The 13,846-nt window shown below is 35.3% G+C and overlaps 1 protein-coding gene across 5 annotated transcripts in view; it reads right to left on the bottom strand.

Annotated features, from left to right (window-relative positions):
- The window catches only part of Macrod2 (mono-ADP ribosylhydrolase 2), a 1,954,610-nt gene that overhangs the window by 582,771 nt on the left and 1,357,993 nt on the right, over nt 1–13,846 (bottom strand). For all 5 annotated transcript variants that reach the window (XM_048811891.1, XM_048811888.1, XM_048811890.1 and 2 more), the window contains one exon: nt 11,138–11,168. In XM_048811891.1, coding sequence (XP_048667848.1) covers nt 11,138–11,168 — 31 coding nt within the window. The remainder of the gene's footprint in view (nt 1–11,137; nt 11,169–13,846) is intronic.

The following is a 13,846-nucleotide window of genomic DNA, read 5'->3' as shown; positions in this document are numbered from 1 at the left end:
TAAGGGTGTTTAGGATAATAAGGACATTTTAATAAAGTTGATGCTATTAAAATCACTAAGTATTCTTGCAAAACAAGCACCCATTCTGGGTAGGTGACATTCCCCCTAAATTATCTAAGAGTGATCTATATGGTTTGGTTTGCTTTTCTTTTCCTCTTGAGTGGTGGAATCTAGAAGTTCTTCAAAATGCAATGTCCTCCTTGCTTTCCACATAACAGAATTGTAGTAACATACATGGATTCTAAGCTAAACTAAATTTTGCTACTTCCTCTGCAATTAGGTAGCTTAGTCACAAGATAAATTTTTCTCTGACAAAAGGTAAATGAAAATACTCAGTATTACTTTGAGTCCAGGGACTCTGAAATCCTGAGAGGGTGTGCCTATTGTGTACATACACACACAGAACCAGAGTAGTTAAGTCAATGAGAACAATGGCTTCAGGAAAGCAGAGCAACGACTTGATACCCCAGTAGATTCCTAGCTCCTTGAATGATGGAGCGGAAAAACAAATCCTTCCCATAACCAGAATGCTTGCTTTGGAACTGCTAGGAAAGAGAGAAATAAACATCTATAGTCACTAAGCCAGTCTATTTTGGAGTTTCTTTGTTACAGCAGCTTAGCTTTGCCCTAACTAATATAGTCTCTTTCAAATGCATTTCAAGATACATTTTAAAAATAGAATCATTGACTAAAAAGGATTTGACATGAAAATCACTGTCCTGAGGAAATAAATATACTTGTCTTCACTGTCGAAATTATTTTTGAAGCCTTTTCCAAAGAAAGCCGAGCTATGTTTATTTAAACTCACCCTTCAGATACAAGTACGTACAAGGAGCATGAAAAAGGATTGTCTTCCAAGACTGGATGAGAAAAACAAGCAAGCACATAGAAAAACTTCAGTGATCACACTGAAGTGTGGTCAATTCTTACATACTCTAAAAGAGTTTTTAAGGGAGATCTTAATAGAACTCCTATTTTTCAAGGTGTCTAAAGATAGTTTCAGAGTTATTAATAAATGGATAGAGTCTGCAATGTAGTAATAGAGTTTTCCTGTCTCCTTAAAAAGGCTTCATGTTTTAATGCTTCTTCTATAAAGAAGGTCATTTTTAAAAAATATAGCATAACAATATGTGGCAGCATCTGAGGAAGGAGTGGGTTGGAACTCACTTAATCCTTCTAGTGCTTAGTCAATTTTTCATCTTGACACAGTTGCAAGAGTGACCTCACAAACAGTAATAATGTTGTAATCTTTATGATTTTTTAAAAAATTAATCTTTCAATTAACCCTCCAAATAGTCCAGTTGGAACAGAACATAGGGAGATGGATAGTAGTTTCTCAATGCATCTGCAATACTAGAAGACTAAGTTTTTCAGAATGTTTATTCCTTTCAGCAGAAACCCTGCCTAGGGGTCTTACTGTCATTATTATATACGCTGAATTAACGAATATTATCGTTGGATACCTGAAATTATTTTCCAATGTGAAAATAATACTTTGGTTTGCTTAGACTGTTTTTTTCTTTTTTACATTAAAGACCCATGGAGTTTTGAGACCGCAACAGAGGAATGTGTACCACGTGTTGTGGAATATATCCAGCAATGTATATGTGCCTGAGCACATTGATTTAAATTGTCTATTTGAATCAGAAGCCCTAGGAGGGTTACAAACAATGTAATAGCCAGAATTTTGTTGTCTCAAACTTTCTATTGCCTCATAAGGGTTATCTCATAAAATTATTTTCAAATGTGATATAATTGAAATGGGTTTGGCCCCAGCACTGCATTTCCTCAAGGGAAGTAAGTTACACTGATTCTAAATGTTACTTTGCTTCGAGGGCCAGTGATTAACTCAAGCATTTCCAAGAGTGATAATGTTTCCTATCGTGAAAATAATTTAACAAGGATTAAAAAAAATAGGATGTCAGAAAAGAGATTTTTATGAGAGGGAAAAGAGTCATCATTAGACCACCTGAAAGGAAGTTTTCAAAGCAAATGGAAATATCAAAGAGACGAGAAGAAAGGAAGAGGAAGGGGGGAGGAGTTAGGGAGATGAAAGAAAAGGGTGCATATTTTTGTCAATTTTCCTCTGGTTCCCAAATGCATTACATAAGAGAACTATTCCAGAAAGCCCAGAATTGCACAGCTATATTATTACATAGTCTCAAATTCTTCAACATTTAAAGCTGACGGAGGAAGACATGGCCCTAGAGTGGTCATTGGAGAACATCTTACTTCTTTTCCAAATCATGTCTGAATTAAGACAGATGCACCCCAAAATATTTGCCATGTAAATAGAAAGTTAACAAAACATCACATTGGTCTCCTTTATACCCGTTAGAAGCAAATTTGGATATAAATGAAGGCTTCAATTTTAAAGTCCTGGCCTGGCGGCATTTGGTGGAAACTAAAGGGAAGTCAGGGGATTTGATAGAAATAGGCCTTCTTTGTTAATAACTGAAGTATAATGAATAAATATGGGAGCTGCTTCAGCTAAGTTATGTCACACTTATCTTTTCCTTCAGATTTCCAGCTAATAAACTCTAGTGTCTGAAATAGAATGACAAACTACACCTGGAAAGCAAACTTCAAGTTTGTTTTGTTTTTCTTTTTCTCTGGAGAGAATATTTTTTCAATCTTCAAATACTCAAGACATACACTTTTATCCCTGGACTTCATATCTGTTAACTGTAGTAACTATCATAAAATGGACTGAAATTATTTTTGCTATTTGCTTCTCAGTAAAAATTCCTTTGGCATGTATCATGTCTAGCCTCTTTTGTTAAACATATTAGCACCAGAGTGTCCAAATGGAGCTCAAAGGGCTGAAGGCATGCACAAGGTCTGAAATGTCCATCAGGGAAGCTCAAATATGTCCCTCCGAGACTGGTGTTGAGGCCAATTCAAAATTTTAACAGGAATCTGGATTCCCAGTAAGCCTCACCTGGATCTATTTTTCCCAAAGTAACAGGGCTCTCTTTGGTATTTTGCCATATGTGGCTTTTCATCCTGAGTGTAAGCAGGCAGTCTGGTGACCTGTGCAGCCATCCTGGAGACATTACAACTGGAGCAGCCCCAGCAGCTGCTGAAAGTCAGAGTGGAAAAGTATGGTTCCTCTTTCAAGGGAACTTCAAAGGAGGTAGGGTCTGTTCTAATGGTGTCTCCTCCTTAAATCAGGTTGAGTCACGGGGTGGGAATTCTTTAGTCTGTATCCTGCAAAAAGGTTCAGCTGATTTCTCTGCATTCAAGGGTTTGCCTCCATAAAACTGGAGAGTAGGAGGATGCAGTTTCTGCTGTGGCCATGAGGACCCCCAAAGTGCTGGCAGTGGACCTGAAGGACCCAGTCCATTGTGAACACAGTGGTGCTATTCAAGTTTTTACAGATGGTAATTCTCAGTGTTGAAGTTACATGGATATTTTATCTTCTTGCAATCACATAACCAAACTCTTGCAAAAAAGACAGTTCTGCCATACCCAAAATTTACATAGCTAGGACTACAGTGGTTTTGTAGCCATGAATCTAAAATTGAAGGCAACTCCAAAGCAAATAGGTATCTGAGAAATGATGGCTGTTCAGGAAGTACACTCAGTCTAAGGCAGTCAGAATAGGCTGACCAGCTCACCTGTCTGTCCAGCTGAATAAATTCTTATGGTCCCATTTTACCTAAACAGAGTTTAAACCTGTGATACACACACATACCATATCCAGTTTAAGAATGCTTTTTTAAAACATATTTCTTTTCCCACAGATATAGATTTTTGCCAACTGAAAAATTTCCAGGGCTGGGGATGTGGCTCAAGCGGTAGCGCGCTCGCCTGGCATGCATGCGGCCCGGGTTCGATCCTCAGCACCATATACAAACAAAGATGTTGTGTGCACTGAAAACTAAAAAATAAATATTAAAAAATTTTCTCTTTCTCTCTCTCTCTCTCTCTCTCTCTCTCTCTCTCTCTCTCTCTCTTTAAAAAAAATCCAACTGGGTAGAATGATTATAGAAAATGATGATTTTTTCCATAAAGCTAGAATAAATTATTTTGAATGTTTCACCATAAAGTGGTGGTAGATGTTAGACAAAATGGATATGTTGACCATACTTTGAACACTGCAGGATGTGTATGTGTATCCAAACATCACATGATACCCTACACATTTTCATGATTTTATGTATAAGCTAAAACATAAAAAGAATTTCTAAGCACTAGGTATGTAAAGAAGATGCACAATTGAATCCCTGACTCTTTACAGAATTCCAAACTGACTGTAAGTACAGAATATATAAGCAAAAACCCATGGAACAATAAAGGAACATTTGATAATTGGCTAGATACAAATGCTTAAAGATTTCAGAAGAAATAACACTAATGTTGGCATATTTAGGACAATTTCCTGGAGATTAAGCTTTAACTTGTTCAGATGTGCATGGTATGTTTTTCTTTTTTGAGTTTTTATGTTTTAAGTTTTGAGGCACTGGGATAGACAGAAACCAGTTGTGATAGTGATGTGTGTGTGAGTGTGGTACATTAGTGTGTGTATGTGTGTATATGTGTGTGGGTGTGTGTGTATGGTGTATTTGTGGTATATGGTATGTAATTCAAGAAAGGACCCAGGATTGAACCTTATTATGTATATGACATGCTCTAAGATTTGTTAGATCATACTTTGTGTATTATTGCAACACAAAGATGTGTCATATGGGTGAGTCCCAAGAAATAACTCAAAGTATATTCTGGATAAATTACTAATCTAGAAAAAAAGTTGAGAAACTAATAATTTCTCTCATCAAAGAACATCAAAAATGCTACAAACTAAATCCTCCTTTTAAAGATGCAAAGGCAAAGGCATGTATAAATATCTTAGCATATCAACTCATCATATCTCAATGAGAGACTTCTTTTCCTCCCTCTAACAAATTTTGAAAACATTACTTTAGGATGATATGTAAAGTGCCCATTGTTCAGGCTAGGAAGAATGAACATTAACCTGCAAGTAATGGAATGTGATCAAAGGCATCTGAGCTGGTGGGAAATGTGTACCATGTGAAATTTTTGAAAAATTAACCTATCAAGGTTTGAAGTACAGATTAAGAAGGGCAAGGAGTGGGACCAAAAGATTATTCTGGAAACTTGCTCAGAATCTACTCTTGTATGATTTATAAAGAGTTGGGAGTTTGCTTTTCTTGATTTTTAAAATTTTTCTTTGTATACAAGGATGACTTTTTTAAAAAAAGTCTTTGTAAATGAAGGAAGAGGAGCAAGAATCTGAAGAAGAGCAAGAAAACAATTGTTCTATGATATGTGGATCCTGAAAAAGCACCAAAGACGAGTCAGAAAGCTTTAACTTTACAAAGACCATGTGAAATATTTTTAAATTGCCTAATGCTGAATGATCCATAAATTGCAGAGACTTGGAGTGATCTAAAAGATCCTGCAACAGGATGTCATGGGGCTGAAAATAAAACTAGGTTTTAGGCTCAGTGGGACTAACCAACGTGGCACCTATATTAGTCAGCTTTTCAATGGTGTGAACAAAATACCCAATAATAAATAACTTAGGGGAGGAAAAGTTTATTTTGGTTTATGATTTCCTAGGTTTTAGTCCATGGTTTAGTTTAGGCTGAGTCCATTGCTCTAGGCACAAGGTGAAGTAGAACACCATAGCAAAAGGGTATGGCAAAGAAAAGCTGCTCCCTTCATGGTGGCCATGAAGCTGAGAAAGAGGGGAGAGGGGGCCAAGGAAAGATGCACACTTGGGGCATGCTCCCAGTGTCCCACCTCCTCTCGTCATGCCCTACCTGACTATGGTTACCCCCCAGTTCATGGATTAAAAGTAGGATGGACTGATTAGGTCACAGCTCTCACAATTCATTCATTTCACTTCTGCATTAACATAGGAGTTTGGGGGGGACTCTTCGTATGTAAACTCTAGTAGCACCTCACTTCTGAGGGTAAATTGAGGTGAGTAGCTAGAGTCTGAGAATCATATTCCTTGACATGGTGAAAATGGACACCTTGGCCCGAGATCCAGAGGAGAGGCCCACCTGCCAAACGCGGCCTGGAGATAGGGAGGAGAGGCCTGTCCTGGACCCAGAGATACAAGGTGAGCCACCCTGCATTGGGGTTCCTTATTCACCAAAGCGTGGCTCCACAGCCCAACATCAGGCTGCCACTGCCACAAAACTGGAATATCACTGCTTGTATCAAGGACCACAATAAGGATATCATCAAGGTCCCTGTGGGCCTGTCTGCACCAAAAGTATCTCTACTAGGGGTGCTAACAGTTATCCTGTTGCTGAGGTAACGGGGAGTCTTGAGTGGGCTTGCCTATCTCTTATTTCTCCTAACAGCCAACTTCTTGTGATTACCCTCTCCCTAGTCAAATAACCTAATACCTCCATATTCTCACATCCTACCTCATAAATATCTCAGCCAATCCCCTAAGCCCCCCTTCTACCATCAGAAACTGTAAACCATTACACAAACCTATTGACTATAAGGTAGAAGATAACCAAACTCATCATTTCTGATTATAGTGAAAAAACTGTAAAATAGAAGCTAACTGATATATGGTTGCACATTGGTACAATGAGTGCTCTAATATTGATCTCTCCCTTAAAAGTGAGGTATTGGTAACCTACAGGGACAATATAATACAACAGGGCAGAAGCTGTCATACCTCAGATCTATATTGCAAGAGAGGAAAACTCATAGCCATCATGAAAAAACAAGGGAGGAAAGTGCCCCAAACAAACCAAGATACTACAACAATAGAATCCATAGGTAGCAAAGTAGGTGAAATTTCAGAGAAGGAGTTCAGAATATACATAGCTAAAATGATTGTGGAATTAAAGAACAACTTAAGTGAGCAGATACAGACAAAAAAAAATGATCACTCCAACAAAGAGATAAGAGAGCAAATACAAATTGCAAGAGATTATTTCAAGAAAGAGATACAAATATTTAAAAAAATAGAAATCCTCAAAATGAAAGAAATAATAAGCCAATTAAAATACTCAATAGATAGATAGCATCACCAACAGACCAGATCACTTAGAAGACAGGACCTGAGACAATGAAGTCAAAATATACAATCTTGAAAATAAAGTTGACCTCACAGTGAAGATAGTAAGAAACCATGAACAGAATATCCAAGAATTATGGGATACCGTCAAAAGAACAAATTTAAGATTTACAGGCATAGAGGAAGTTTCAGAGATTTAAACCAAAGGAATGCACAAACTCTTGAATGAAATAATAGCAGATTTTTTTTCTAAGAATAAATTGGAAAATCAAATACAAGAGGCCTATAGAACACCAAATGTACAAAATTACAACAGATCTATATCAAGACACATTATAATGAGAATGCCTAGTATACAGAAAAAGGATAGAATTTTAAAGGGCACAAGAGAGAAAAATCAGGTTACCTATAAGAGAAGACCAATTTGGATCGCAGTAGATTTTTCAACCCAGACTCCCAAAGCTAGGAGATCCTAGAACAACATATACCAAGTTCTAAAAGATTATGGATGCCAACCAAGAATCTTATATCCAGCACAATTAAGCTTCAAATTTGACGATGAAATGAAAACTTTGCATGATAAATAATAGCTGAAAGAATTTATAGCAAGAACGCCTGCACTGGGGCTGGGGATGTGGCTCAAGCGGTAGCGCGCTCGCCTGGCATGTGTGCGGCCGGGTTCCATCCTCAGCACCACATACAAACAAAGATGTTGTGCCCGCCGAAAACTAAAAAAAAAATAAATACTAAAAAATTCTCTCTTTCTCTCACTCTCTCTCTCTCTCTCTTAAAAAAAAAAAAAAAAAAAACGCCTTCACTACAGAACATTCTTGGCAAAATATTCTACAAGGAGGAAACAAAAATAACAATGAAAATCTGCAAAGGGAAGAACTACAATAAAGGAAAAATCAACCAAAGGAGAAACCAAGTCAAGCTAAATATCAAAAATAAACAAAAATGGCCTGTAATACAATTCATGTCTCTTTCAACTCTTTACACATAAAAATTTGAACTACAATATCATCTAATTTTTCAGGTTTGTTTATTTCATATTTTTTGTTTTCTGTTTCTCTTCACAAAGTTATGCAAATATGTTCTTTAAAAGTTTTGGTATTTTATATGTTCTATTTTAATATATAATTGATCTGGTATGTGTATATACATTGCCTGTGATATGAGATGAGGTATATTTTACTCTGTTATAATTTAAAATCCATTATTCAAAATTCAAGGATGAAAAAGACTAATCAGAGTAAAAAAATTGTTTAATAAGGTATTTATAAAGGTAAGGGCAAAGTTGAGGGTAACTAACAAATTTTATGAAGCACCTTTCCTTCTGTAAACTTGGAGAGGTAGGGGGTGAAATAAGAGAGAGCCATTATGAAAACCTTGTAGGAGAAGGTGACCTGACTGAAGTTATTCCCATCAAAAGCATGTAGAAACCATCTCACAGTCTAATAGAGTCTTATAGGGAGGAATAGAACACCTCACTCTACTCTTGTATATTCTAAGTTCATCTCTTTTGTGTCCCTTTCTAATGGAACAAGGGGACTTATCATGCAGCACACAGCATATGTCTCACCAAAAGGTGAAAGATGGAGAAAGGAGCCAATATGGCAGCCATTGGTCACATGAGGCCACTGAGTATTTGAAATGTGTCTAGTCTGAATTGAGGTATACTATGATCAAAGTTGACTTTGATCCTCTTGAGATTTGATATGTCTTACAATCCATTCATTAGACATTAGATTCCAAAGAATTACTAGGACAAAGAAAATGAACATGAAATATCTTACTAACAATTATTTTCTTTGCAAATTTTGTTAGTAATCCATTGGGTTAAATGAATTAATATATAATTAATTTATCTATTTGTTTTTAAAAAAAGAACTAAAGGAGAACAAGGTAACATATTCTGTATCTTGATGGTAGTACTATATATCCATATATGTATGTTGTCATTTTTTATATTTGTGTTATCAAAATTTATATAACTATAAAAGTAAATGGGATAAATTTTACCATATATAAATTATATATCAATAAACATGACTCTGAAAATAAACCTAGTTCATGAAGTGTTTTAACAGTATTGGGCACATACTAACAACCCAATAAATAATGGATATAATTATGATTCATTAAAACAACCAGCATCAAGCTGTTTCATAGTGGGGTAAGGAGGGGAAACATGGGAGGAATAGACAAATTCTAGATAGGGCAAAGGGGTGGAAGGGAAATGGAATGGGCATGAGGTTAGAAATAATGGTGGAATGTGATGGACATGATTATCCAAAGTACATGTATGAAGACACGAATAGTGTGAATATACTTTGTATACAATCAAAGATATGAAAAATTGTGTTTTATATATGTAATATGAATTGTAATGCATTCCATTGTTATATATAACAAATCAGAATAGAAAAAAAATTCCTCAAAAAAAAAAAAAAACATTGTGAAAATGACTAAGGTTACTGCTTGGTGGTAGTCCTTCAAACTAGCTCTTGAGACCCATTCTATTGATATCCTAACCAATAGTCTTCACTTTTCTCCTTTCATTCACCACAATGGGATACTAAACCAGTTATTCTATTTTGAGCCATATCACTCCCTCTAGAGAGAAATCCCTGCCCTACAGAGAATCAAAGTTGACTTTGATCCTCTTGAGATTTGATACATGTCTTACAATCCATTCAGGAATCTCTGATTTTATGGTCCCTCCTCATCTTCATTTATTTTTTTCCCTTTCTAGCCACTCCCTTTTTAATAGTATCATGTTAGATAAATTCTTCTTTTGAAGTTCTTCGCACATTACCATAAGATTCTCAGACATAAAACAGACATCAAAAATCTGACAAGGTAATAAGCAAAGAAAACAGTGTGCAAAGTATTGTTTTAGGCATTTGGGTCTTTGTCAAGGAAAATTGAGACTGGGATGAAAGAAAATTCTCAAAATGAAAACCATTTCTGCAATATAGTCTGGTTTGACTCTGGATAAGATGAAATAAAGGGTTGGACTCTTCCAGGCAAAACTTTGCACGTAATGCTTCCTTTAAGAAAATATTTAAGATTCATAACTACATGTTTGGGAGGCAGGAAGAATGAGCATGATAGGGATAATTGTGCAGATGGTCCAGGTTAGCCCCTTCTAGCCCATTGTATATCCTGTTTCTACAAAGTAAAATCTTAATACCTAGCGTAGAATCTGGAAAGGAAGAAGGTACACCTGAAATCTTTAAGTGTGTGCCCAAATCCTTCACCATGTGATTTGATTGAATTCTACATTTTCCATGTTCTAAGACCTTAAAAAAATAATAGACTAGAAAAAATAAATTTCCTACATTTTCCATGAATTTAAACTATCTTTTATAGGTTTTTGCATATTTTATTTTCCTGCTAGGATCTGCACATAAAATGTTTAATATATTTTTCTTGAATAAGAAGACCATAAAATGACAAATATACCCCATTTTTACCTGAATATTGTAAAACAGACTTATTAATGGTTGGGACAAAAAACATAAAACAATATCACTATATATAAAAAATTTAAAGAGCTTTAGACTAGAGAAAACAAGTAATTAGACATTTTTGTTTCATCTAAAAGTGAAACACACACTACTTAAAACAATCAATCAATACAAGGAAAAATATTTATAGCTTATTAAAGTTCTTTGCTTTTATCAAGTCACTTTAGATTTTGTAAAAATCTGAAGATGCATATATATATGCATCTGTATGCATTTTAATATTTCTATTATTTTGCAATTTGCAACAAAATAATTATAGAGCTAGGTTTGATGCACATCATGCTTTTCTGAGATAAAACCTGACTTTATTACAGAAAACAATGTAGAAGTTAATCTCAGTAGAACAAATTTTTTGCTTAACAAAGGCTTCAAGATACAGTGTATTAAATGATTTACAAACTCAAGAACAGAGAAGAAACTGAATAGCCTCTGAGATTCCTTAATGGGTTTTGACCTGCATTTTAAGTCTCTTTAATTCAAAATAAAATATGTTCATCAGAGAACATCTTATTTTTGCAGTTAAATTTCCTCCCCCCACCAATTTTACAATAAAAAGAGAAATACAAACATCATCAAAAGCTGCACTTACCATAAATGCCTGTGGAGATGCAGGGAAATGCCTGTGAACAAACCACAAAAATAACAATAAATTTTAAAGGAAGGCTCTGCCAGACATCATCTATCTTGACAATTGTCTTGCTTGATAATAGGATACCCTCTACTTGCATCCTCAGAATAATAAGCTGGAGTAAGAGATACTAGAAATAGGGATGTTCGATTAACTGAAATATTTTCTTTATCTGCAATTCCACCAATTCTTAAAATCCAACGGTTAAATTTTCAGGAAACTTGTGAGCCATTTGTTAAACAATTAGTATTAAGAAATTACATCACATTAATCTCCAATGAAATAGATTATATTTAAAAAGATAACCAATAATCAGAGTTCATTCTTTCTAATTACTTTGTCACATTTAAATATTACTTATGCTCTGGAGATTATTTATGTCTATCATATTTGTACAGTGGCAATACCACATAATGGTTGCTCCTGAGAATCTTTGCTCAGCTGTGTATTATATGATGTTGCCTTCGTGGCTGGAAACCTGAAATCATTAGTCAATATTCATGTCCCGTATCATGGACCAAGTGAAACCAGGCTACAGATAATATAATTTTGGTAAACTTTGCCAAAAGCATTTGGTGAAAATCTATTGTCTATTTAAAATGTATAATAAAAACTATTGTGTGTTTTATTCTTATATGTAAATCGTATATCAGGAAAATTTAAAATAAACTTATATAGTACATATGCAGTTTTTTTACTATGAGAGTTGATCTTTAAACACTCACTGACAATTAATTTTATATCATATTTTGCTGAGCAATATTTTTTTAAAAATTATTCAAAATCATGGATGAACAAATGCAAATGCACATTTTACTTTAAATTAGGCTTTATAACTGTACAAAGTGATCTGGGTGTGGCAATGTCTTTTCCCTATGCACTTCTGTGTAAATTCAATCAAGTTGTTTTAATCCTTCTCATCTTCATGTTTTTAAATTGTATAAAACCCTCAATATAGAAATGTGTCATGGCATTAATGATAGAATTTTTAAAAAAATTCTCTGCTAGACTGTAAAAACTGTAGCTGCTGTTCACCCTAATAACTAACATTATTGTTAAGGTCAAGAACAATTAATAACAAAATATCTAAGTTGTTTTTCTTTCTATCTTTGGGTTAATGTGTACTGGATTTTATTTTCTATTACATTTTATAGACCACATGTTTATTTCTTTTAGATGGTGTCTTACTGAAATCACCAAAGTTTGTGTGATTTTGTTTTAAAGAGGGTAATAAGTGACTCTATTAAGCTCAACTACATGTTCATAAAATGATAGATTTTGTTTTCTGCTTCTGCAGAAATTTTTACTAGTAAATACTAACGTTTACAATAAAAAAAATAGGACAATTTCAGGGACATAGTTGATGCCATTTTTTATTGTATTGAGCTGTTTTGGTTCCAGGGTTATTTTTATTTATATACTTACTTATTTTGTGGAGCTGCAGGTAGCAAGAACTCTACGCTTGGGCCATCCCCCAGCTACCCGTCACCAGGGTTCTAGAGGTATGAATATGAATCAGAAGGTTCTTGACTAACTTAGTTTAACCCAAATGACACAGAAGCTAGAGTATGAAGCAAATTATGAGAACACAGTTGTCTCTTTACACATTCCCCCAGTTTACCAAGAGGTCATACTCTCAGCGTCAACTGCAAGCTCACTGGAAGCAACTTGTTACTCATAGTAAAAGTTCAGAGTTTGGGAATGATCTACTGAAATACAAACTAGAGAAAATTCAGGATTATCTCTATAATTTGTACTGTGTCACTCACGTCCCACTGCACCTTTGAAGTTCAATAGAGAGAGGTAAGCTCATAGCTCAAACTCCAGGAATTCTATGGGAGCAAATTGAACATGTGAGCATCGTCCTTTGGGATGAGAGAAAAAGAAAGGTTTGAGAACTGCTACATCAAGCCACCTAGGAACAGGGGAGACAACAATTTTCCTCTACTACTGCCTTAAAATTTTACAGCTGGTGCTGAGAATTGAATTGACACAACACAGATCATCAGGAGAAAGCCATACAAATTTATTTAATACAAGTTTAATGTGGCATTGAAGCTTTCATAGGAAATGGGGACCCCCCAGATGCTATTGGAGTTATGCATGCTGACTTGAACAAAGACTAGTGAGTTGTGAAAATGTGACAAAGAAAAGGGGCTTGGGTAGAGTAGGCAAGTGGGTGGAGAAGTCACTAGGAAAACAAGGTTAGTTTAGCATAGATTGTAGATATTTCCTTCAGCCTCAGCTCCTGGTCTTTATTCTCCTTCTGGTATAGGGACAACATATCTCATATCAGAATTTCATCTGTTGCTTCTAAGAGGGAAATTAAAAATGTTCTTTTACCAGAACCTTTAAATCAGAATAGTCAAGATGGTGGAGGGGTGTACTTGGAGGTCATATGCTTTGAACACCTTCAATGGGAAAGCAGAAGATAATACAATGTTTTCAATAAGCAGACCCACTATAAATCTCACATCAGTGTCCTTCCAGTTCATGAGGTAGGGCAGTTTCCTTAATTGCTCTGAGTTTCCTACCAAACTACAAATGAGTTTCCTCATTAGTAAAGATATGTCATGAGACCCACCTCCAAGGGTTTGCGGGAGTCTTAAAAAGAATAAGGAACAGAGCATGGTGTCCACAAGAAGTAATATCTTGAACTAATAATGATTC

The sequence above is a fragment of the Marmota marmota genome, unplaced genomic scaffold (assembly GCF_001458135.2).
Source record: "Marmota marmota marmota unplaced genomic scaffold, marMar, whole genome shotgun sequence".
NCBI lineage: Eukaryota > Metazoa > Chordata > Mammalia > Rodentia > Sciuridae > Marmota > Marmota marmota.
This window is presented reverse-complemented; position numbering and strand designations above follow the sequence as displayed.